The sequence below is a fragment of the Ciconia boyciana genome, chromosome 2 (genome assembly GCF_034638445.1).
Source record: "Ciconia boyciana chromosome 2, ASM3463844v1, whole genome shotgun sequence".
In the NCBI taxonomy this organism is placed as follows: domain Eukaryota; kingdom Metazoa; phylum Chordata; class Aves; order Ciconiiformes; family Ciconiidae; genus Ciconia; species Ciconia boyciana.
The window spans coordinates 81960417-81986648 of NC_132935.1; the positions used below are offsets into that span (position 1 = coordinate 81960417).

The window sequence follows — 26232 nt, forward strand, 5'->3', positions numbered from 1 at the left end:
TCAACAACCTGAAAGATCACAAGAAGGGAAGAAAGCAGATAGAGAGACGCTGGCTAATCTAGTTTGGTTAGCTTAGTTCCTGAATTACTTTAACTGAAGTAGTTCTGAACTACATTATACTGGGGAGTACAATAATGAAAGACAGCTAATCTTTCCTTTCTCATCCACCTTTAAAATTTGATCATACAGGGCATCTCATTTTCATAACTGAAACTTCTATGCGTAATGCAGTAAAACACCAGCTAACAATTATATCTAAAGAGAAGCTCTAGAATTTGCTGTATGGAATAGTTCAAACAAGCAAAAAAACCCACACACAAAAAACCCCACCCAATGTCCTTATTTTGCCAATGATAGCTTATAAAGCATTCTGTGTATTCTTCCAGTTAGGTAGGTAGACCTCTCTGTTACTAGGACGGCAATTCTTTCAACATCCTTCTAGGTGAAAGATCTCCAGTCTATTGCAGCTGAATAAAACTGTTTTTGCTGTCTATTCTTCCTTAGCTGTTTTCATTAGCTTGCCTGTAAACACTTATTTTTGTCCTCTGTCTCTCTCTGCATACTGTATCTGTTGGATGCACCCAATCCTCAGGTATACTAGCCTCACATACATGAGAATGAGAGCCCCATACATCATATATATGGGGATCACACAAGCATGTGGAAGAAAATAAGCTGGAAGTTATTCATATTGTAAGACACAAACAAAAATATTAATGTATTCCATGTAAAATTATTGACTTTGATAAGATTGTGAAGGATAAACTCTGCAGAGATCTATTTTGCATCCAATAGGAATGACTAAATTGCCCTTGTAAAAGCCTAGGTTTGGCATCAAAGAATAAAGGAATAAAATCAGTCTTTTTCACCTGTCTGTAAGAGGCGTTATGACAAGCCTGTCAGTACAGCCCAAGAATTCATTCTGGTATGTGAAACCCACATCAGTGATCTTAATCATCATTTTATCAGAGTCTTCATTAAAATAAAATCTACACTGTTTCAGCCACTCGAAGTCTGTAGGGCTCTTGATATGCATGCAACACTAAGAAAAGAGGGAAAAAAGGCTGTGGTATTCATGGTTAACATTTATTTTCGCATTTATATTATCTCATCTAAGTAGTAATGCAAAGGCAGCACTGCAATCACAATGAAAGGCATAAAGAACAGCAGAATAGTGGAGCCCCTATCTTGTTTTTTACCATAAAAATTGCTAATGTTATTGCTGTCCCTGAAACCCATACTAAGGCAAAGGAACTTCAGGCTTTAGACAAGTGTGTCAAAACTCTAAATACAAATCAACAGTCCATAAGCCTCAAACAAAAGTCATTAAGTTCAGTTAACATTAAAACTGCCATTTCTTTTACCCCTCTCTACCATTTTATTCTTACATATGAGTAGGAAGCATGTAATATGATACTTTATTTTTAAAAAAAGTCCTGAGAATTGTATGAAACCACATGCAAATTGGAAAAAAGGTATTTCAAGACAGTGTCATGGTGCAGATATTAGTTAAGAAATTCAACAGAGCTGGGAGTAATTCAAAGTTGACCAACTGAATATCAGAACAGGATTAAAAAAGATGCCCTGCAGGTTGTATCTAAAAATTATGCTTTACATAAGATGATTATAACAACCGGTTCCACAAGGAAAAGATAGGTGCCTGCCGATCAGCAATGGGTTAAAACTCAGTAATTGTTTTCTCAGACAGCTTAATTTCAGAGTCAGGTCCAGAGCTTCCTATAGGTAAAAGGGTATGCTAGCTTTTAAGTGTTATTGTTTAAGCAGTAAATGCTTTCATTTTCCTAATTTTAGTATCCTGTGGCAGCATGAAAAGGTGTGAAGTGAATAAATAAATCCCTAAGTAATAATTACGTATGCTATTGAAACTAGAATAGAAGGGATAGCAGCTTCAACCAACTTCAAACTTTTTCCTGTACTATAACTCTACATTCATTCTATTTACTCTTTGAGACTCACAGTGTAGTCCAGAGAAAGGACAGTTACTTGCAACACAACGTATGAGGAAAAAGTCCCTAACTGATCATGCAACAGAGGCATCTAACTTAAGTGGGCCAACACAAAACATTATAAAATTCTACTATTGCTTGTGGGGGGAAAAAAACACTGAATTACTTAAAGGGAAACTAAGACATGGGAAACTAAGACATGGATTGAAGCAACATCAGCATTTTTATAATACTCCAGGTCACATAATCATTACAGTCCTGAAATTAAATGTTTAGCTCAAGAGGCAGGAGTTCATAGGTATAGTAATATTTTCTTCTTGTCCTTTCACATTGTTCTACATGGAAACCACCTCATAACTCATTGTAAATTTTTCAATACTTACCAGACCATCAAAAATGTCCCTCTGATGCACATGAATAGTGATTAATGTCTCATATTTAACTCGCTCGACTGGGCTAAGGTCTTTTGTTGTCGTATCTATCAGCATGTTTAGAAGATCCAGGAAAAACTGGTTCGTCTTTCGCATAATTTTTTTATCATACCTGGCATTAGTCAAAGCTTCTTCTGAGTCTCTTGTCCAAATCATTTGGATCCCCAACAGCCCAACCTTAGGAAACACAAAGGTATATGCTTCATAATCTTTTCTCTTTCACCTAAAATGTACATTCACAGACACAGATAAACTAAAGAAATGGTTCTGCTACTACTTGTATAAAAATAATTTTTTCATGCATCCATATAGAGGTCATTCAACCCATGCATTTGTTTTATGTGTCCCAACTCCATTCATAAACACATAGTTAAGTCCACACTTCAGTCTTGTACATACTGCCTATGGTGCACCGCTGATACAACCGTTCAATATAATTTACAGCATATATAAAAATACTATATATAATTAATATACTTTTTATATATATAATTAATAACTAATGAGTGAATAATTAATGCTTCAATTTAAAATATTTTTTCCATACTTCACAAACTCTTTATCCCCTCTCCAACAACATTCCTGATCACAAGTAGCTTCTACTAAGAAAATAATTTTCCCTCAGCACTACCCTCAGCTCCCAATCTTTAGCAATATATAATGTTTTCCTGAATATATAAACAAACATACAATTTTACTTCTTTTTCTTCAGTAGTCAAGTACTAAGCTTGTAAAGAAATAGTGTTAACTCCATTGCATTAATTTATTGCATTCAGCATTGTTTTTTAACAAGAGCTTCAGGGTAAGTCTTCTTCTTTTGGCTTCAGATATGTAAAGTGTAACTAAAAGTCAGTTTTGCATTTATAACACTGGCTGCAATTCTGATTGCAAAGACAAGGAAAAAACATCAATGTACTACATATCTGTGAACAGTTCATTGATTTAACAATTATATTACCTGGGCTGGGTAAGTAGAAAGAAATTCAGTCAGCTGGAAACTAGTTTCCTGGATGTGCGCAGCTGCCTGGCGAATAACATGATGCAGTGACAGCTGGGATTCCTTCAACAGAGAATTGAGCCAAACTTCCACGTTACCTTCAGCCATTACAGGTCTAGTTAGCTCTACAGTCTCACCCTCTCGTGAACTAATCGACAATATACGATCATATATCTAATAAAAGCAAAGCAAGAACATTTTGTGATTTATAGGTGTATTATCTTTACTATAAATGTTTGAATTTCTTGCCATCACTCCATTAAACTTATTTAGGTAACTAATAAATTATATCAATCTGTTAAGCGAAATGTAAAAACCATTAAATCATTACTTTTGGTGTGCAGAAAGGCTTTAAACAAAACAGTCATCTGAACAAGGAGACAAACCCCAATACACTGACAACTCCTGAATTTCACTTAAGTTTCAATGACAGCATCCGCTTTCCAGTCACAATAAAGGAAACCTTGCCCCATTACTAGTGAGTTAATATACTAACAAAATTTACAGCCTTACAATCAAAAATAATGGAAACACAGAAGTTACGGAACATGGTCAATCAAAGGAGTTCCAAATGCATGGGAAATTAGTGAATTTCTAAGAAAAGGTATACATACACAGGAAAAAAAAAATCGTTGCTATCTGTTCTTGTAAAGGGTATAAGAAAATTGTTCTTCAAACACTATGTTTAAAGGGATATTAAGGATAACTCAGAGAGACACTAGATATACTTCTTCTTACAATCAAAAAATGAATGAAAAAGTACAAAGACAGGTAATCTAAAGATACAAATATGCTCATAAAGAATAAGAAGCTTATCTGAGAGGACACTAGCCAACATTAAGCCACAGAAGACAGTTCAGTACCTGGGTGTTTTTTTCTGAAACCTAAGCACTGGTGCAAATTTTTGTTTGTTTTGCTATTCTATACAGAGTTTTCTTATTAAGTAAATGAGGGTATGAAACTAAATCTTAAACGAAGAAAGCCTACACAGCATCAAATAATTGATGAGCTTGGTAAAACAGCTGAATGCCCTATGCACCCAGATAGCTTGCTTATTTAACAAGTATCGTGCACTGTTAATTTGAGAGAATGTAACATTGAGGTGTGAGCAGTACATACCCTTTGGTGGAACCTGACAGTTTTAATGTTGTCAAAGACATTCAGCAGATGTGCCTGTATATTGTGAGAGTCTGATGCCTGGCCAAGAATTTCTAAGAGAGCAGGATCTGACACAAAGAAGAATCGTGGAAATAGGAGGCGCTTTTTCTCCAGGTATCTGCATTTTTAAAAAAGGGGGTGGGGGGGAGGGGAATAGATGGTAGGTGAATTAGGTTAATTTATACATCCTTTCCTCTTTAAAGGTGGCGTTTCTCACAACATATCATTGCAATTTTTAGCAGTGGCAATGACAACAATTCTTATCCATCATACCTTCACGTTAAGCACCTGCTTTAAGGCTACTCTATTAACATCAAAAGCCGTTTAATGGAAAGCTTTTATTATTTGCTATAATGTAAGCACCAGTAAAAGCAAAAGAAACTAAACCAAAATAAAATGTTTTTACATTAAGTCTGTTACTTGCTATTTAGGTCTTTCATGCTGAATTTCTCCCAGATTCGTGAAGGGTCTGAATAGGACATACAGATCTAGACTGCCTTCTGGATTGAAACTAGGCTGAAACAAGCTTTGGTTTCAACAGAGATAGAGAGTGAGTGACAGCTTAGTCACAAATCAAATACTTATCAGTGAGCTGGTAGCAATCTCTTTGGAGGTGTTTTATCATCCTGCTAACTTGTTTGCTCAGTTCAACTGAATTCATAGTAGAATAAGAACATGATCTTTGCAAAGTCCATGGGACAGTACTCAAGCGATTGCTCTTTCCCTAGTTACACGATTTACAAACATCTGTGAGACTGTGATCTTGTAGTAATCTTACCCTGTTAGTGATTTCTGACAGATTTCAAGCTGTTCTAGTAAATGGGGTAGTAACTGTCCCATTATTTCATCTCCAGTGCAGCACTGAACAACATTAGGTGTTTCATGAGCTCGGGTCATGATCCTCACCCAGGATTTATCGATGTTAGAGAAACGCTTTGCTTCCTGTTGAAACATGACGATGAATGTGGAACGGAAGAGATGGAGAAAGGAAGAGAGAAGAGGGAAAAGGCACTTGCTTGCAGAATCGGCACCCAGTAATCTCACTAGTAATCCCATGTCCAACTTCTAAAGATTTTTCAGCTTAGAAAAACACAAATCTTTCTGCTTACACAATACAGCTTATTTTATACTTGACTGTCAAGCCTGCTATCTACTTTCTCTTTCAATCATTTTTAGAGAAAAAGACAGAAAACTCATTATGCTTGAATTGCATGTTTCAAATGAGCAGATTTTTTTCTAAAAACTAAAGTTAATTTTTAATTTGAAAAGCTATGTAGGAAAGTTTAAGATAAGGATTCCTAGCAAAACCATAGGTACTACTAGGCTAGTGGTAGGTACTACTAAGCTAGCCTAACTAGGCTAGGCTACTACTAGGCACAACACTTAAACACATATTCGTTAACAATTTTACAATCTAGAAATAAAAAGATCAACTAGCTCACACAATCTTCTTATTCTTTCTAACCCAATACTTCTATTGGCATTGTTTACCTAACTTCTTAGCAAGACTAGTTTTGTTAAGTATCAAAAAAATAAAGTTTATGTTACTACATCAATTATGACATCACAGTTAAGTTTTATTCTTAAAATGTAGAAAACCAAACTGAAAAAAGGCATGTCTGAAAACCTTTGGAAGCTGCTTTGCTATGTCACCACCAACAAAAACAGCTTCTAAATAAATCCACAAGTTCTGCACAGTCATCCAGTTCTCAATGATATCTGTTGTGTTGGAAAGATAGTGCACCCATTTCTGAATCTGTGTCTTGAAGGGTGTGTTGTATCTAAAATAAAAAGAAGACACTCTATTTCAAGAAGGAAACAAGTCTCTTGAAAGCCAGCACATTACTCATAAGGATGAGGAATAATTTTGCTGCTCATATCTTTGTCAAGTGAAAGTATAAAAACCTACACTTGACTAAATTCAGCTAGTTAGCAGCTATAAACCAAATCAGGTCCAACTTGCTGCTTTATACATATGGTGTCTAGCACAGCTCTGATCCAACAGAAGCTGAATAGGAGCAAGATTTCAGTTTCACTCTAAGGCAAAGTGGTTTCAAAAGGGGACTACGCAACATCTAAAGGGGATTACACAACATCTTGAAAGCTGCAAGACTCCCAGAGGTCCCTATTAGCTGAACTCTTGCTTTTGAAGATCTGCCTGATGATGAGGTTCTGTGTTCCTTATTTTGTCTGTGGGCTTTGGCATGTGAAACCAGACAAACTGAAGCTCATTTTAACTGGGATTTTCAGCACCTTCAGCATGAGGCAGTGACCTATCACACGGGGCAGAGTAGCAGTGCCTGTAATGCCCGTAGTATGCCTGCCACAACCAGGCAGCGTTCCCCTTTATACTCATCACCACTTTTTTGCATCAATGAAAACTGTCCAGTTGATTATTCAGGAAGTCTGAAATGCATCCGCATGCTTTCAAAAGAACTTTGAAGGATACAGACAATATTGGAAGGATACAGACAATAAGAACCAGCCCATGAATAGTTCAAGGTCAAGCAAGCTCTTAGTTTTTATCTAGATGTTTATGTTCCTTCTCCTCTGTGAAAGATTTTTTCAATAAAACAAAGCCTCTTGCACATATTTTTATCTCTCCCCCCAACTCTTTTCCTGTTACCTGTTACTCATGAGAGAGCCAAGAATCATCAAGCTGTCCTCCATGGCAGCAATTGTTTCTGATGTGCTGTCACCTCTTAAAAGAAGTTCCCCACGGGTTTTAAAGTTTGCGAAGATAAATGTTTTGTTGTCCCATTCAGCTATCACTTGTTTTAACTTCTGCTCAATGTCTCTCTCCTTCACAGCACTTATGCAGATATCCTTTTAAATAAATAGGATGTCAAAACAAGCTATGAATGGTCCAAGGCTCCAGTATACAAATCTAACTCTTATTTCCTTTAACCCTAGTAAGGCTGATGAGCAACTATTTGTCAAGTGGAAAGATATACAGACATACAAACACCATAGCTAATAATCTGTATACCACATCATGATATGGCCAGCTTTGGGGGGAATAAAAGAATAATACAGTGATTACTTTTCATGTCTTTAACGTTGCAAAGCAAGGCACCCTCACAAATTAACTCCTGGGCCAAGTTGCATGACTTCAAAAGAGGAGTTGACACCAAAATATATTTGTGTCATTACTTTATACAGAAAGCTGAAGTGGTTGTCCATTTCTCTGTTCTTTAGAAATATTCTGTTTTCCTTCTTACTACTGTTATTCCTATACTATACCAGTAGATTGTTTTGTTTCATGCATCCATTTCTCTTCCTTCACAATACCTCTATTTCCTCTTTGTATCTTAATAGTGGAGCTTCCATTATATTCCTCAGTTTGAATGTTTCACTTTCCACATCAAAGTTGTGTTCAGTGAGATCCATAATACGCTTCCAGTGCCGAGGCATCATTGCTTTACTTGACATACGCTCAAGCAATGGGCAACATTCACTGAAGTCCTCAATGGTCCTCTTTAGGTCAAAAAAGGCCTGCCATTCCTTTACACCACGAGGAAGCTTACGGCATCTACACAGAAATAATGCAAGCTTTTTCAAAGTTTCAAATATTCTTTCTGTTACCCATTTAACCACAGTATATGGTTTTAACAGTAGACCACATACATTCCACATTCAGGTTACCTGTATTTTGAAGATTCTATATGTGATTCTGCATGTGAGAAAACCTGTTTCCAGTCTATTTCATTGACTGGATAGCTGGGCAGGCACCTATAGCCTCCCCCTAAGGAGTGTAGCTGCATAATTCTAATACACTTTGTCCAATCTTCAAAAACAATTGAACCGCTTTATATCTTTAATTCATCTTTTGGTGAGGCTCATGATATGCACTGGTCTGCACTCTAGAAAAAACCCTGTTCCTCAGAACATGCAAGTTTAATTCTTTAAATCATTTGATTCCTGGTTTGATGAAAAGTTCAGCTTCTGTGCATGCAATATATCCCATTTTGTAGGAAAACTATCCAGCAATTCACTCACTTGCCTTAGACATCTAGGGTGAATCTGTCTCTCATGAATAATAATATTACAACAAACAAGTGAAATTTCCCTTCATGAACAAAATAAATAGCAATTTTAACATATATTCCAATCTCATCAAAAAAAGTTAACCAAGAAGCTCTCTAAGGAACGATAGTCCTTAACATTTAGAGTCTAAACTGGCTGCTTTATTTTACTAAGTTGGTAATGGATATATTTTTCAATTAAAATTCACATTTTTCATGTTTCAATGAACAAATACACGCTCAGATATGATTATTGGTGCTAACCAATTATAATCATATTTAAGCAGTAACAAAAGTATTTTGGGCATCTTTACCACAGCAGCAGTTTCTCACCTGTTCTGAAACTCCAGAAGTTCACTGTTAATTTTTCCAGTGTCTAATTCTGACCAAAGAATATCATAGTAGCCACTGACTGTGTCAATGACATTGTTATATAGATTATAGAGTTTCTGTAACAGATTCAGTTGCTTCTTTATTTCAAGCAGCTGAGGATACCGAGTAACAGGCAAACCAAAAAGATCTTCCCCACTAGTATAAGTAATATATTTCCGAAAGAGATCATCAAATCGATTCTAAGAAAGAAAAAGAAAAAGATTGCATTAAATAAAATTAAATAACTAAATATTCAAGATCTGGCATTATGCTTAGAGCTGCATTAGTGATTAAAATCGAGTAAATACTAGAAAGATATACAGGAGATACTAACAACTTACACTGTCAACAGTTTTGTCAACAATTTTCATGAGAAAAGTAACTTTTAGTTAGCTGGAGGCACATCTTTCAAAGTTGACAGAGAGGCCATTTACTCCATGTGGCACAGTGATAGAACAATAAATGCTAAGCTTGCACTTGGAAAGAGGTATAGCATGACATACAAAGTAAAGAAAGGTGGATGCAGCAAATTCTACCTTTCCAAGTATGCTGTGCAATTCTTTTATTGAACAGTTGAAGTAAGAATTACTACTGTTTAAGCAGCGAAGAAAAACAAAATTTAATTGTCAATTGCAATATAACTGAGGGAACATAGTAGGAAGCCAAATGAATAGCACTATGGGAAAAGGAAAACCATTAGAAGTCATCATTACAGGAATAGAAATTAATCATGGTACAAAGAAACATTTCAACAGGAAAAACAGTCAGTTTAAATGGAAACCTTTAATACTTTTTTTTTTTAAAAAGGGAGGAGAGGGGAAGAAGATTGGGCAGAATTGTATTCGTGAGGAAAAGACACAATAATGAACACAAGAACGGCCTATAGCTAAACACACTAAACTCGAGAGTAGGCTCTCATCAGGATACTTGAATCTCGCAATTTTTCCTCATTTTCCATGCAGCCTTTCTCTTAGCTCCTAAAAAATCTAATTTTAACCAGCATTCCTTGCAAATGCATAGGAAAAATACCAGCTTAGCTTTCATTAAGTTAAAACAGACTTTGCCCAATCAGTAACCCTATGTATCAATGAAAATTAGTTCAACTACTCTGATTCATTCTCAGAGCCTTCAGGTGTTAGTTTACTTGCAATAAGCATTAAGCAATTTCTTAGAATTGACAGTACCTGAAATATAGTAAGCCTGTCACTGGCTTCCTGAGGCTCTAAACCAACCACCATTGGCCCATTCTAAAAAAAAGAAAAAAAAAAAAAATTAAATAGTGAATTTAGAGGGTGAAAACAGCCACAAATTATTTCTAATCAGCATTTTCTAAATGCTAAACTCAAACGTTTTTGCAGCTGCAGGATTCCATCCCTACATCAGATAACTGAACCAAGAGATCACACAGTTACCTACTAGAACAAGGACTTTATTTAAAAAAATAAGAACAAAGAAGGCAATTAATTGTCTTCTTAATACAGAAGTTTTCATAACAGTGTAAAAGTTAGGTCATGGTAGCTCATTTTTCAAGGAAAAATCAGCATTACTTAGATGATAAAAGACTGGTTCAGCTTGAGTCATTTAAATTCTACTGAGAAAGAATATAAAAGCTTAAGTCATTAGTACTTATATCCAACATCAGAAAACACTTCTTACATTCTAACATAATTTCTCATCAATCCCAATCTCCAGACTTGCTCATGCTAACTAGCTGTTTATCATAAACCCTAAATGTCTCAAGTCTTAATCTTTAAGAGCTGATTACCAGCATTACACACTTTAGTCACATACAAAAAATAGCCAATGCCTGCCCTGCACTGAAACTCAAATACCACATTAACAAGAATAAACATATTCTTCAGACAGTAGAGGCACATCCCATTAATTAGTCAACTCCACAATCTTTCCATGTTCCCACTGCTCCTCAAAAACTCCTCTAATACAATACACCATAAACACTTGCCTGATCATAATCTGAATAGAACTGTGCACAGTCTCCAGTAAAAGTCTTCACAGTGCTAATAAGCTCGCCTCTGAAGTTCGGCTGCAAAGCAATGAGATCATTCTGCACTTCATTTGCACGGACTAGCAGTTTCTCCCAAGTGTAGTGCAAAGTGTCCACCTTCTCTGTCTCTTCCTTGGCCACAAGTAGATCATACTTGTTTAACATAGCATAGGATTCCTGCCAGAAGGTTGGATCAAGATACACAAAATGGTAACTGAAGTTAGTTTTACACATATATGTATGCTAACATTTTAAATTTTTAAGAACAGAGAACGATTTGTTAGAAAAAGAAAATCTGTTCTTTTTGCATAGCAATTATCACAATCTGGCAAACCAATACCAAACCAGAAGAAACATTGAAATGAAAACTAGCTAGTTCTCCTTAACTCCTTACCCTTCACATAGCATTCTGCTTTCTGATAGATTATTTGCCCTAGTGCAATCTGCCTCTCTAAAAAACTATTTCCAGTTAAAGTACTCCTTAAGTCTACAGGTTTTAGTTTCATTTTAATGAGAATATTTTTCTGATCCATGTCTTCAGTTATCTGCTATGACCCAAGCTGAACATCACGGGAGGTGAGCCATGAGAAAACATCTAAGCACAGGCCTTCAAGTAAGTGAAGCAAACAAAATTCTATTCCATAAAGACCTTTAAGCCCTACCTCATGATTTCAACAAAAAAGAATTAGGAAATCACATCAAAAGTTACCACAACTAATATGTTCGAACTATTTCAAATGTTATAACTATTCATCATTCAGAATGAGAAATCTACTTAAAAAATCTACGTAACGGTCCTTTGTTTTCTCAGAACATTGATCTCCACTTGTACCATCAACATATAAACACTCTGCATACTGAAACCCTTAGTCAAGTTTCACAAAAACACAAGTGAAATTCACTTACTGTAAATTAGCATAGGGTAGGGTAGCAATGAATCTTGTGGCATAACAGTTTCCTCTGAAAATTTTTGTATAAAGTGGAATTACTTCCATTTACATTTTCCAGTTCAATCAAATTGCAGACAAATTGCAAAAATTGAAACAACTATCTGTCTGCCACCCCACTATGTGGAAAATACATCAACCTCCATTTCAAAAATCTGAAGCATGACTCCTTGTGCCTAGGGACTCAAAGGTCCTGCTTGCAGAACTGGAAGCTTAGGAATCCTTGGCTACCATGGCTTTTGCCTTGGCTCCACATCATATGGCAAACTACAATAGGTCTTAGCAGGAACTTCCAAAATGTCACCTCCTAAGAGAATCCATTACCTATGACAATTTCACAGAAGGTTCCAGCTGCAGATATGCTGTGCTTTTTGCCATAAAATACTTGTCCTATCTTTGCTCCTTCACACAACTAGGGAGACCCTCACAGCTTCTAATGCTGAGAGATATATTCCTTCTTAGCTGTAATCTGCGAAATATGGAAGGATTCCACACTCAATTCCATTATTTGCACATAGGAGTACATACTGAAGTCCATAATTTACCTCAGCTCAGAGAAAACAGAATCAGAAAACACAGGTGCGAGACATTTGTCTGACAGCAAACACAGTTTTTGCATCTCCAAAACAGAATATTAGATTTTTCAGTATTTGGTAGATAAGAATTTTGTGTTAAGTTACTTTAATTTAAAACAATAAGGACACAACCCTGACAATAAAATTATGGGCAATCAGGAATCATGAACAGGTCTCAAGAAAAAAAAATAAAATTCCTCTGAACATCTATTCAATGGTGCATTTTGCCAAACTATATTATTCTTAAATCCATACTCTGGTCAGGAATGTGGAGAAACAGTTACTATCTGTTTTTAATTCTGCCATTTGACCAGATGCCCCTACATTTTCAGGTGTTCAATAAATGTATTCTAGTAAGTGAACTTCTGTAAGGAAGTCAATTGTTTATGTTTATTTCAACCCATGATATAGCTGATAAAGCAATCACTCTCACACATCCTCATATAATCCGCGTAACATTAGCTTTCTCCTTTTCTGTAGGCTAAGCTAAAAAAAAAAAAAGAGGAAAATCAATGCTTTTCATACACAGACTTCTACCACAAAGTACCAAAAGCTTTCTTGCATTAAATAGCTGTATTCTCATCTTCCTCTTACCTAAATCACTCAGTTTCTGCACTATTCACTAAACCACCTCTTGCCTCAACAAGTTTACATTTGTCCAAATCAGAGTTCCATGCAAAAAAGGTTTACAGGAACACAGCAAGTCTGCCACCCAACATTTAACACATATTAAATCATACCTTTTCAAAGTGCATTGTTAAGCTTTAACCCAGAAAATAATTGCTCTGTTGAAACAGTACCCATACATGCAACATTCCTGTTAACTACCTCAATGGGACCAACTTGAGAGTCTATGGAGATCTGTAGTTCTCTGATCTCTTTTAAAGCTGACATGGCTGTTCTTATATCATCCAGATCCTTGATGCGGCGATTTAACTTCTTGCCAGTTTCCTCTATAAAAGTGAAAATTGCTTCCATCTCTGTTCGGTACTTCTTATTACAATGACACCCCAGTAAAGTCATCCAGGCTTTGGTTTCTGCTGTCAGTGCTAGCTTCAGGTCAGCTAAAAACATTGAACAATTAATAGATATTTAGATATTGTAAATATTTTTTAAGAAGTACTTTTAATCTTTTTTCAGTATGCATTCTCTTCACTCCCAGTTCTGGTTTTTCAGTCTAACCATCCATGTACAGAGAAGATGAAATCACGTTGACACCTTTGAGTGGTTTATAGGATTGCTTGCAATTCAGGATTCCTTTCCTCCTTCTCAGAATGTACCATGTTTCCTGCTGGAAAGATGAGTCTGGACTCCACACTTCTCAACTTGTTCATATATCATTATACACATTTCTGTCCTACACATCACTAACAAATCAGTTAATATTCTCATCTCAGTCTAAAATCTTTTCAAAAATCAATCTTTAAAAAAAATAATGTGGGCGGAAAAAGTAACAGTCTGATTATGGAAGCTGAAGAAACAGAAAGTTTGATCTGACATTTAATGAAACGAAATGGTCCATCAACTATTTAATTTTTATAAGTTTTATCTATATCATCAGTGGAACCAAGTGACAAACATTTAGAGAGAAAATTGCAGTCTTGCTGAGTTGCTGCCCAATTTTGCAACAATCCAGTCCATTTCTCTAATGCTCTGCCTTTAAATTCAAATTTCTTCTGCACAGTTCTCAACAGAAGAGTCAAAAATCAATACCAACACAAGCATTACATAAAATTTTAGCTGGATATAATTTCAACCCTGTTACCTATTCATTCCCTGTGCAGATTTCATTTGTGTGTCTTCCTTTTTACGCAATGCCCCTCTTGCCATGCTTAGCTCTCACACCTGATGGTCTTTATTTATTTATTTATTAAATATCAGAACTACCTCACCTCCATTGAGTTTCAACAGCCAGCTTGTTTCTCTAGTTCTTCGCCTTACAATATAATCAAAGACATTTGGTTGACACTCTCCTAATGAAGAAAACATTCTGCTTCCTCAGATTTGACATCCACTGCAAAATCAGCTGCATGCATTTTTACAGTCCATCATAGTTCACAACTGTCCTTTCTATTATACTGGTGTAAAATGCTTATGCAAAATTTAGTGAGGTGATGCGGAACCTGAGCTACAAAAAAGTAAAGATGTGAGGCCTGGCTTTCATGACAAAAAGGGAATCAGCAACACCATGCATGCTTCACTTAACTAACTGTGTTAAATAGAAGCCTTTTCAGCTGTCTCATTGCATGCAACCAGGCAAGGAGAAAAGCAACATAAATGTATCATCTTATTCCCATAAAATATGTACCTATGGGGGTCAGAAGGACAGGCAAACATCTACCATCCACCCCATAAGTGAGCAGAAGTATCCAGGTGGGGGAAGAAATTCCAGCAGAGCAGATACCCTTGCATTAGTGTTTTGTTTGCATGCATTTACAGCCAAAACAGCAATTATCTCTCTTTTTCCTTTCCATCTTTAACCTAGTTCACCCACCCAAAACTAAGCACCATCTCTCCTTCCTACATGAGTCAGAAAGTATATGCCTCCAGAGAGAAGTGGAAAGCTGAACTCTACCAGTGTACAGTGCAATAGCTCCCACACAGATGTATTCAGGCTCAGAGTTGATTTTCAGCTCCAAGTCTTGGAAATGCAGAATTTCAGATTCAAATTCAGAGAGTAATGGGTTTCCCATCATTAATTTATCAATGGTTTCCTCCTTGTCCCTCTGCCATATATGGTGGTAACAACTAAAACTCTCCAAAGCCGTAAGAACTTCCTGAAACATATTAGAAGTTCAAAGAAAGATTCTCAGCATTATATGGATAGCATACATACAATTTCTTAGCATCTACTAGTCAGAATACATTAAGAACTCCATAGTGGAGCAGGTTGCATCACCTCAATAAAAATAAGACTTCTGGTAAATTTATGCTAAAGCAAGTCCCATTAGCAACCACAGGCCTTGCCAGGAACTGTATGCTAATCATATTCAATTTGCCAAATCAGTTACAGTATTTTCTAATGAAGTGATTCTTCAGTCAATAAAATCCTAAGAATCAGTGGGAAGTAAAATACTCCTTTAAGACTAGGATACAGTACCCTTGTTCTTCCCTACCACTAGCAACTGAAACCTGATCTCCAGGGCCCAACATAACAAGAACAGCAGTAACTCAATTCATTCTCGAATTATGAAGTTATGAGACAATTTTTTTTACATGTATGACATTGGTGATGTTAACATTAAATTCTATGCTCAATTCAGGTATCTTTGATTTGAATATCACTTAAGGAGTGTGCAACAGAATTATTTTTCTGGTTCTCAGGAGTTTGGGAAAATGTCAGACAAAGTTAAATCATCATCACTTCAGCTAATTAAACAAGTAAATGAGAGATGACTGCTATGAGAGATAATCCACATCATGACTTATGATAAACATAGTGCTTGCAGGCATTTAAACCTGGCTAAACTATAAAAGTTTCCAATTACAAAATATTTAGTATCAAAATACTGAGATAACTATCCACCATTATCAACTGCACCTTCATCTTCAGCACAAGCCTATATGTCATTGTGCTAGTTACGCTTTAGTACCACTGAAGTTACAAGGCTTTGAGTCAAAAATTTCCACCTGGCAAGGCTCCATTGTAAGGCTGGACTGGCCCCAGAAGGAACTGATGCAGAGTTCCTCAAAGAAATATCAGTTCAATACCTGCCGTTTACTAAAGAGTGCATAGAATTAGAAAAGGGCAAAGAAATGATGCATATCCCTTAAGCTATCTTCTAACCTCCAGTAGCAAATCCTATGCAGCACTTTACAAATGCCAAGCTGACAGCCAGTTTTCTTCCAAAAACCTTCATAAACTCTTCATAATGGGCCAGAAGTCATGCTGGCTTCATTAGAATTTCTATGTGAATAAAACTGTATTTAACACACTTGTACAATTACTACCAGTTCTATATTAAATACACACAACTCAACTATACCTAGAGTTTTTTATGATGTTTTACCAACTGGAGATACGTTTTTAATCAGACCTAAGTTTTACTTTATGTAATATTCAAAACCTCATAAATTTTTGAACAGAGTACACTTAACGCATGTTACACTTTCAAAGCATATTTGCAAATTTGCAGCCACATGTTTTCCATCCACCATCCTACACTTTTTCATTCATATGTTTAATCACTGCTTTAAATGCCTACCCTTATTGCCCAAGGATATTAAAAGTACATTAATATCCCTTGGATAGTGATATTAAAATAACATCTCGATTGTCTTACCCTTTTTGTAGAATTAATAGCAGTGCTCAGTAAAGATACTAATTTAATAATTTCTTTGTTCTCTGAAACACTCTTGAAGTAGTTCTGGCTTTGCACTGGATCAGACAGAATGAGCGATGCTGCATCTGACATACTATCTATAAAGGCAGATTCAAATACAAAAGCAGTTTTAGGACATATTGTTTAGGCAAAGCAAATTTCTATAGACAAAAAACTAATGACTGATTTTTCAATAAGCATGCATTTTAAAGTTAAGTGTTCTTATTAATCAAAAAGGCAACTAGAAGTCTAGGATGCCAATATAATTGCCACAAATTCATAAACCTCTCAATTTTAGGAAACTTGCTTCATCTAAGTACTCTGTCAAATTTGGAATAAGTTCCACTCCAATCCTGCAAATATAATTTTTCCTTTTCTCTCACCCCTCCCCAGGGTTTATCCTGTACACTTCACCTAAGTGATTTACTGATATGTCAGCATTGAGAAAATCCATAAATATTTTTATTTTCTGAAATAATGTGGGGTAGACCACAACTGACAATTTGAAATACAAATTAACATTAAATCCGAGCAGTTGATCACAGCCAGTCCTCAAAAGGAAAGAAAGATAAAAGGAGGGTCCATTAGTTAGCAAATACCCACAAGATTGAACTTAACATCATTTCTTATTTCATCTTGGGCAAGAGAAGCTCTTAGTTTTGAAAAAACAATCTAATTTCTTAACCAGTTCAAGTATTGCTTTCCTACTTTTTAGGTGTATAAGAGGGAGATAACCTAAAAAGACTCAATATATTTTTGAAGTACTTGAAGTAAAAAGTAGAACAATTAATTTGGCTTGATTCTAAACCATTTCAGACAAGAAAAAACAGGCAAACAAAGATACCATCTTAAATTTTCTTGAATTAATGCCTTCAATAACTTAATTCCATGTCTGATCACAAAACAGATTAAGTTAAAATCCTTTTAGAAATTTTAGTCTATTCAATCCTTTGTCCACCAATACTGCAATTTCTATAGACATTCCTATTCAATACCAGGTTTTGTTAAAGTTCAACTTACCCTTCTTAAAGGAATTTCAGCACAAGTTTTAAGATGCCATTTGAACATGTCAAGTTACAAACCACACTCGCAAATCATGAAAGATCTTTTGTGTAGCGATAGTGACTATAATTGTTTTCCAAACTCATTCACAATTTCTACTATGCTGCCCAAGCTGGCACCCTAACAGCTTTTCGCATGCTGCAGGTAGAACCCAAAGCAGTACAACACTCTGAGAGGCACAAAAAACGCCCTTACTCAAATCCTCACAAAGACAACTATCTTCGGGCAAGCCTGGTTTCTAAAGAGAAGCTCTGGCATTGTTAGTATACCCTATTTCTTCTCCAAGGTAGTTTAAAATAAAATAGTCTTCGTTCTATTCCTTTCTATGCATTTTGTATTTAATATCCTTTAACCCATACTGTATAAATCACATTTACCTAACATTCAAATTGAGTGATGTCAGAGTTTATCATTACCATGGATGTTTTTCTTTCCAGTCTCTTTCATTCCATCATCAGAATCACTGTCTCTGCTCTCACACCGCAACACAGCCACTCTTCTCTCTAACATTTTCTTCTGGGGAAGAAATAAAATTTCATATTCTATTTGCAGTAGTTTTGAAACATTAGTTTTAAGTAAGGCTGTTAAAGACACAAACCTTGGATATTCTCTCCTTACTCCACTGTCCAACTCCTTTCATTACTTTCACAATACTATCTACAGCTTTATTAAGTGTCTGCTGTACCTCATCCAAAGAGGGTGTCATGATGATATTAGGGATAGATAGATTAATACTAGTCCTAATTATAGGATGAGCACTCTTTTTCTGCTTAGAAGCATTGTCATTTTCTAAATGAAAGAAAAAAAAAAAAAGGTTGTTCACGTTTTTTTCAAGACATCAGACTAGGCATTGTACTAATATAAACCAATATATACATCCTAGTGTTGAGTAGTGAGTGTAATTTCTTAAGGAAAAAAAGATTCCTGAGTAATTTACAAGAGGTACTGGTAAAGTCTATAGCAGCACAAGCGAAAGTACCATGCTATTTCTCTCCATGAAGCTCCTCTTCAACTTGTTCTGTGTAGCTAAACTCTGTTTAGCAGAAAATTTTGTTATCTGGCTTGTACTCCCAGTCAGCATATTAAATTGGGCACAAAAACTCCTTAGAATCTCATAATATTGTATGCCTTATATGCTATAGAGACCAAATATAAACACCTTTATTTTTGTTTCTTAAAAGTACGTAACAAGAAAACACTTCAAAAGAGTGTTCCATCATAATGTATAGAAAGATCTGAAGGCAATTAGTAAGAGAAAGAGAACACACCTCTTTCTCTATTATTTTTTTCAATACGTATTATGTAAAAGACAAGGTCAAACAGGTAACCACTTATCAAGTCCAGCTCCAAATATAATATCCAGCTTCAGAACAGTACAGTCAGTCCTAAGAGAAACAGCATCACAATGACACATTCCTACTCTCACAGGAAAAAAAATTCCTTTGGAAATATACCATGTTATCAATTGTGATTTAACAGGAAAGCTTATTCAAACTCCCTTTGTTTTCCCCTCTTTTACATATGTGGCTCTTTTTTATACAGTTCTGGGATATTACATTTACATATTTCTTTCTATAAGCTAAGAAAGCAAAGTACTGCAATATGGCTACCTAAGAAGTTGATCATGGAAGATGCATGGATGCGCTTGCGTATGGTCTCCAGAGTGGTTCGAGTGACTTTCAAAAGGGCGTCAATATTACAATGATTGAAGTAGGAAAGCAGTTCGTTGGCTTCTTCCTCTAACATTTCTAAATCTGTTCTCTTCCTCTTTGCCGGAGGAGACAGTCCAGCCCATATCTCACTGGAATTGTGGGAGGAAGTCAAGCTTTTTGATCTTCTTTCCTCTTCAGTTGCTAAAACATCATACATCTAGTTAGTTAAATTGACTTAAGGGATTGGAAACACAATAAAGCAACACCTCTACAGGTGTCTGAAACACAGATAAATTTTACAGAAGTGCAGATTATACTCATTTGTAATCTGTACCTCAATGTAACAGTCCTTTCACTCCTGTCCACCTTCTCTACTCAGTACAAACTGGCATGATTATTACCAAAATTTAGATATTATTTCTTATATTCATTCTCTAGGAAGTCCAGATATTAACCAAGGCCTGTAAGTAGCTGCTCCTATGGCATTAACATTTCAACATGCAAGTTAGACTCATAATATTGATGTATTTTGCAGATGATAGATGATTGTCAGATGATCCGTTATCCTGGCAAATTCAAACAAAAGTCTTTAGACATTAGATACTGACTGATACTTCAGTCAGCTAACCTACACTACCACCCAACACATACTATCAGCATGCAAAAGAAACATAAGCACAGAGCTACAATACAATCTTCTTACCTGTATTTTTTCCCCTTATTTCACCAGTGGGTACAACTGACTTCTCATCTGCTTTTCTGACCTCTACATCAGTGTCAAGTAACATGTTAATCAGCTCATTAGCAGCATCTTCCACCAGTGAGCTTTTCAAATGTAAAGTCCGAGAACCTTTTATACAGAGCTCCTGTTATCAAACCAAAACAAACATACGTTCTTATCTTCCCAGTTCTCATGTCTATTTCACTGTCATAGCAGCCTTTATTAACACAAACGTCAAGGGCTCAGATTTGTGAAAAACAAGATCAATACACAACATTATTTTTAAATTGGTTTGCTCCAAACCATTTAGTGTTGGATTCTTTGTTGTGCCAAACAAGACATCATAAATGACTTTCAAAATTGCTGTGGCTTGTTTCCTAAATCACGACTCATTCATAGTTAATATCATGAATCAATGTTTAAAAGCCTAGTCCCATTAAAGGGCTCCCAAAACCAAGTGCTTCTTAATTTTCTTAACTGTCCAATGTAGACATAGAAGATTTAACCTTTCTTTTAATCATTGCCATTTTACACTACTTGGCCATGCCATAAGGAGTATTAGCCAATCATATTTCCCATTTATAGCTAGATAGGAGAAAAAAATCTATCAAAAGCTGTATTTATGATTAGAATAAACAAGAAAATTATTAACTGGGAGGAGAAGGAATCAAAAAATTAGATTTAATAAAATTCAGAAATATATTAAAGTACTGTGCAGTTTTTTCTTTAATACTTACGGTAAAATTGATCAAGTACGGTTTAGCCAACTATAATTTTTAACTATAATTGTGTTTTCATTTTTTTTCTTCTTTGTTATCTCCTATTTCTTTTAGCTGAATCAAATCTGGCTACCTCCATTTAATTAAAAATCAATAATGGGAAAAATTCAGCCATTAGCAAGATTCAGTCATTTTCAAATTTTAAGATACATTCTTTGATCTTCCTAATGATTCAATCTAGTTGAGAGAGAAGCCAGATCTGACTTGCAGTATCACAGCAACTACTAAACAAAGTACTCTGGGTCTTTTCCCCATGGTATAAGTATTTTTGTTGCAGCAATTTCTTTAGAAACTTAAAGACACCTGTTAGGTGATAGAGCTTATTTCTAGTCCCTTCTAATTAAAAACTACAATAAGCTTACAAATGCTTTTACTATTTTCATTGTACCCATAACTGGGATTAGTATACCACTTACTCTGCTAACTCAAATTGATTTGCTCTTGTGGTGTAATTGCTATGTAGCAGTTCAAGTTTTCTTGTAGAAGATGAACATTAAGCAATATCAATTATCACACAGTGCTGAGAAGTTTTTTTTGCTCACTCTCACCTATTTTTACTTTAGCAATTATACATTTTAGTACTAGCCCTATCAGGAAAGCAGCAGCAGGATCAACAAAAAAAACCTATGGACTGTGAGGCTTACAAAATACCATTAATTCCATAAAATGTTATTTTAAGTTTTACTTTGTATTTAACAACAAGGTGAGCTGTTACAAGGTACAAAAGAGGAAAGGCCCAAAAGTTAAGTACACTAAGAGAAACAAAACTTTCATTTGTAGTATTTATTGCTACAAGGAGGCCAGGGATGGGGATTATCTACATGATCTTCTACACTCTTTTCCAAAGCAAAGTTTATTTCAGGAGAAAACACAAGTTAGACATTATATCCTAAAGTGCCAGAATATCTCACTATTGCCTCATAAAAATCATTCTGTCATTCGATTTTATTACTAGCTTAATCAGCTTTCTAACTGACTAACAACCCACATGCTTACAGTTAATCCTCTTCAACATAAAAGTACTTTGATGGGGTGAAGGAAGGGGCTGTTCCCAGAATACCTTCAGCCAGGTACTTCTGAGCATATTTTGCACATCCCATTACCAACTCAGGAGAGTTTAAGATTAACAGAGATATTCGGTGCACAATAATTTCCATAGTATTTACTCTCCCAGGCAACCAAGTGCACTTTTTATGGAGCTATTCACAGCCATCAGATGGGCAATTCCCTTATTTAAAGGCACTAACAAGCAACAATGACAAAAAAGATACTATCACAGAGGAAAAACATTTAAGTTGAGTGATATCAAAGCATAAAAGAAATATCATACAGTAGTTGGCTTGACATTAATAAACTCAGAAAAGAACACTTCAGCTCAGACCTCTTTGCATTTGGTATTTCTGTTCCTTTTTAAGGTTCCAACCAAGCAAGTGGGGATTTCCTTACTTCAGTTTCCCATGGATGCTTCATTAATTCTGCACTGTTTTTGTCTCATAAAAAAGGGAAAATATCTTAATTCAAAGTCATTGAACTCTTCTTTATGAAAATTTTATCTAATAACCTTAGTCTTCTGGAGAAATTCCTCACAGCTCAGTGGTTCATCTTCTGGCAACTTACAGAGTGGCACTCCATTCATTTCTTGAAGGACAGCATCAATACGAAATTCAACCAAGTCATTCACTCGATCAAGCAATAACTCGAGCCCAGCTTTTGAAGCAAACAGAAGATTCAAGACAAGCTTAAAAGTTTGAAACAATAGCCTTTGCAGAGTCTTGCTTAAATTTTTACTTCAACAAACATATTCAATTTTATATGAACTCTACACCTTAACCAGCTTACTTCAAACATCTAAACTTTTATGACAAGATTCACCACTGAATTCATAATTAATTTTTTGCATAACATATGCTCATCTAGCATATGCTATCCATATCCTAAAAGATAACAGGCAAAATATTATAAATATACATAAGATGAGCTTAAAGTATATGCATTTTAAACACAAAGACATTAAAATTCAATTGAGGTCCAGGAATACTTCTCCTATAGCTTGAACTAGTTACCACTTGGAGAACCTACTAGCAACAGAAACTTTTGACAAATAAAATGTCTATCCTTCAAAAAAATGTTAGAAGCCAAATAATAGTTAACAGAAAACAATCACTAGAATTTTCACAGTTTAATAGCAATTTGCTTTCAATACTGAAATTGAAATAGCAGCAAGGTGCCTGTTCCAGACTCAAACTACTTGCACTATTCAAAATTAAATTGAGTGTAATGTCAGATTAGCATCCAAAATGCATTTTAATTTACCATTCAACTAAAGAATATTCCCACTATAACAGATTACATCATTTCAAAAAACAAAATCTATGTTTGTTGTAGTAATTAAGCTGAAGCAAAAGGAACTTGGTATCTTCAGAAACAATACGCATCTCAGTGCAATTTTGTGATAATCTTTTGAAAAGGCTACAAGCTCATCTGTTTTTTAAAGCTGTTGCCCAAGATGTGTATGCATTAGTTTCAAAGAGGCTGATGTTAAAAAAAAAGTTTAATATGAAAAGCTATTGAGCAGTGACAGTGCCAACTCAGTCGAGATATTATTCCCTGAGAACTTGTTTTGCACATTATAGAAACGAAATGCAAGATTAGGAAGAGACTGAAACCTAGGAGCTCTTTAAAAAAGTAGCTATCATTCTTTGAATTCAGAACACACAGGACCTTTTGCACACTACTTTATGCTTGGTTTAATCCTAACTGCCATCTCATCCATGTTAGTAAAAATTTGACAAATATGTGAGACAAAAAGAAGGTGTTGTTATAAAGCTGAGGTTTCATGAAGTACAGGACAGGTGAAAATTCTGCTTTCACGTATAAGTCAATGAAGTGCAAATCATATAAAGGATAGTAAGCTTAATAATGTAGCTTGTATTTGTATAGAAAAAAACAAGCAGAAGTTAGTGGAAGGAGGCAAGTGACTCACCTAGCTTGTAAAAAACACTATTAATATATTTCTCAATATTAAAGGATGTCCAGGTCAGTAAGATTAGACCTGGCTGGATAGCATCATCTACATTTGCTAACCGAGGAGCTATCAGTTGTTCAATAGGGTGTTGTATTTTCAATTTAATTCTTTTATATTCTGCCAGCATCATCTGAAATAAACAGAGAATGAAAGCATTAGTTAATATACACTGATTTGAACCTCTTCACATACATGTTTATCATAACTTAAATTAAGAAAATTCCTCTGGATGTACATCAGTGAAATTCTTAAGAAATGATAATTAATTGTTTGGGAAATGTTTTCATTATTTTTGGCAGAAAATAATATTTTTGCCATGTTTTAGACTTATGACCAAAACGGTGTTGATAACACACCGATGTTTTGGCTATTGCTGAACAGTGCTTATACAACATTGAGGCCTTTTCTGTTTCTCATGCTGCCCCGCCAGTGAGTGGGCCGCGGACATACAAGAAGTAGGGAGAGAACACAGCTGGGACAACTGACCCCAACTGACCAAAGGGATATTCCATACCTATTGCATCATGCTCAAAAATAAAAGCTGCGGGAAGAAGAAGGAAGCAGGGGGACACATTCAGAGTGATGGCATTTGTCTTCCCAAGTAACCGTGATACAGCCTTGCTTTCCTGGAGATGGCTAAACACCAGCCTGCCAATGGGAAGTTTATTTTGCTTTGCTTGAGCATGCAGTTTTTGCTTTCCCGATTACATTGTCTTTATCTCAGCCCACACATTTTCACACTTTTAACCTTTGGATTCTCTCCCCCATCCCACTGGGAGGAGTAAGCAAGCATTGCGTGATGCTTAGCTGCCTACCGGAGTTAAACCACAACATGCATAGAAAAAGGTTTGCAAATTTCAGTCTCTAAATGGATGTTCCAGGAGATGAAAAGCCCAAGGAAAAAAAAAAATGCATCTAAGTGAACTTTTCAGCAGTTTTATTAGTCCAGCCTTACCTGAACTTTAATATGGTATTTGGTTTCTAATGCATCTTTAACCCGCTGATCTAGTTTCACATGTTTTGCAAAAAACAATCCTTGCAATAACTTCATGACTTAATATGACTTTTTTTTCTCATTTCAGAATCAAATAGCCCTTTGAAGCTGTAGTTTTCTGGACACCTATCTTTGAATCCTTGTCTTGAGTCATTGAGAACCTTGTCTGTTCGTAGGTAGACAAAATGATCCAAAGGATTTAAAAGATGAGAGAAAGGGAAGTTTTAGCTTCTCTTTTTTAAACTATTCCACAGACATCTGTGTAAAACACTGGTGCGGGAACTATGCTGCTACTTGCTTGATGCTCCACACTTTTTAAAGGCATACCACCTGTTCCTCCCTCCCAGTGATCCTCTCAAAACAAACTGTATCCAATGTTGACTGCATTACTGGATGAGAGATAAATTGCTTATCATTTAGAAAGCAGGCAACAGAGCGAGGCATCTTGTAAGCCTCCTTTCCTCCCCATCCTCACCTCTTTCCCAAGCTCTGCAGAGCTTCTCTAAACCTATCCATCTTTGAAGTGACTTCACATAAAATACAAAGCCAAGAAATTATTTTAAAAAGTGCCTCAAGACAATCATAAAGATAAAAAATAGATTTGCCAATGTTTTATTAATGCGTAATAGTTGATCTTAATTTTTTCTCTTCCATACATATAGAACCTAGACATTTTAATGCACACTACACATACATAAAATAACTAAAATAAACCCACCTGCAAATTGTTGACAATCTTCTTATACCAGTCTCTCTTCTGTTGAATAATAGTTGCAAATGGTGGGATTTCAAGGCACATGTGAGCCATGCAATCTGTTTCTCTGATTAAAGTTAATATTTGAGGGTCAAAATTCACAAATAATTCTCCTGTTTGTGGAGCTTTTACCAAGAGAAATGCCTGAAGTCCTCTTTTAGTTAATTCAATCTGCAGGAAACAAAGCCATCATTCCTAATCAGACAAGCCAGTACAATGAAATACTTTGTTTTGGACATAAATATCACTTTGGCACATACTAAAATCAGGTATTGCTGACAATAAAGATTGATATGGTAGGAATCAACAATGAAACTTTATTAACACCACCTGTATATACCCAAATGCTTAACAATCAAATTAACTGTTCTTTATCTGACAGACATTCTTCTGTTGGTTCTTGGATATCATAAGCTGCGTTCCACAGTCCAACATCAAAAGCAGAG

At 35.5% G+C, this 26232-nt stretch overlaps 1 protein-coding gene across 1 annotated transcript in view; it reads right to left on the reverse strand.

The window, feature by feature from the left end:
* The window catches only part of DNAH5 (dynein axonemal heavy chain 5), a 132705-nt gene that overhangs the window by 74009 nt on the left and 32464 nt on the right, over nt 1-26232 (reverse strand). Inside the window, 21 exon segments of the mRNA XM_072851354.1 lie at nt 870-1042; nt 2351-2575; nt 3357-3569; nt 4515-4671; nt 5332-5495; nt 6181-6334; nt 7180-7379; nt 7845-8085; nt 8912-9150; nt 10135-10197; nt 10914-11132; nt 13306-13541; nt 15053-15254; nt 16761-16885; nt 18278-18377; nt 18460-18650; nt 19472-19747; nt 20217-20379; nt 22575-22720; nt 23997-24168; nt 25751-25957. Of these exon segments, the coding sequence (XP_072707455.1) occupies nt 870-1042; nt 2351-2575; nt 3357-3569; nt 4515-4671; nt 5332-5495; nt 6181-6334; nt 7180-7379; nt 7845-8085; nt 8912-9150; nt 10135-10197; nt 10914-11132; nt 13306-13541; nt 15053-15254; nt 16761-16885; nt 18278-18377; nt 18460-18650; nt 19472-19747; nt 20217-20379; nt 22575-22720; nt 23997-24168; nt 25751-25957 (3866 nt within the window).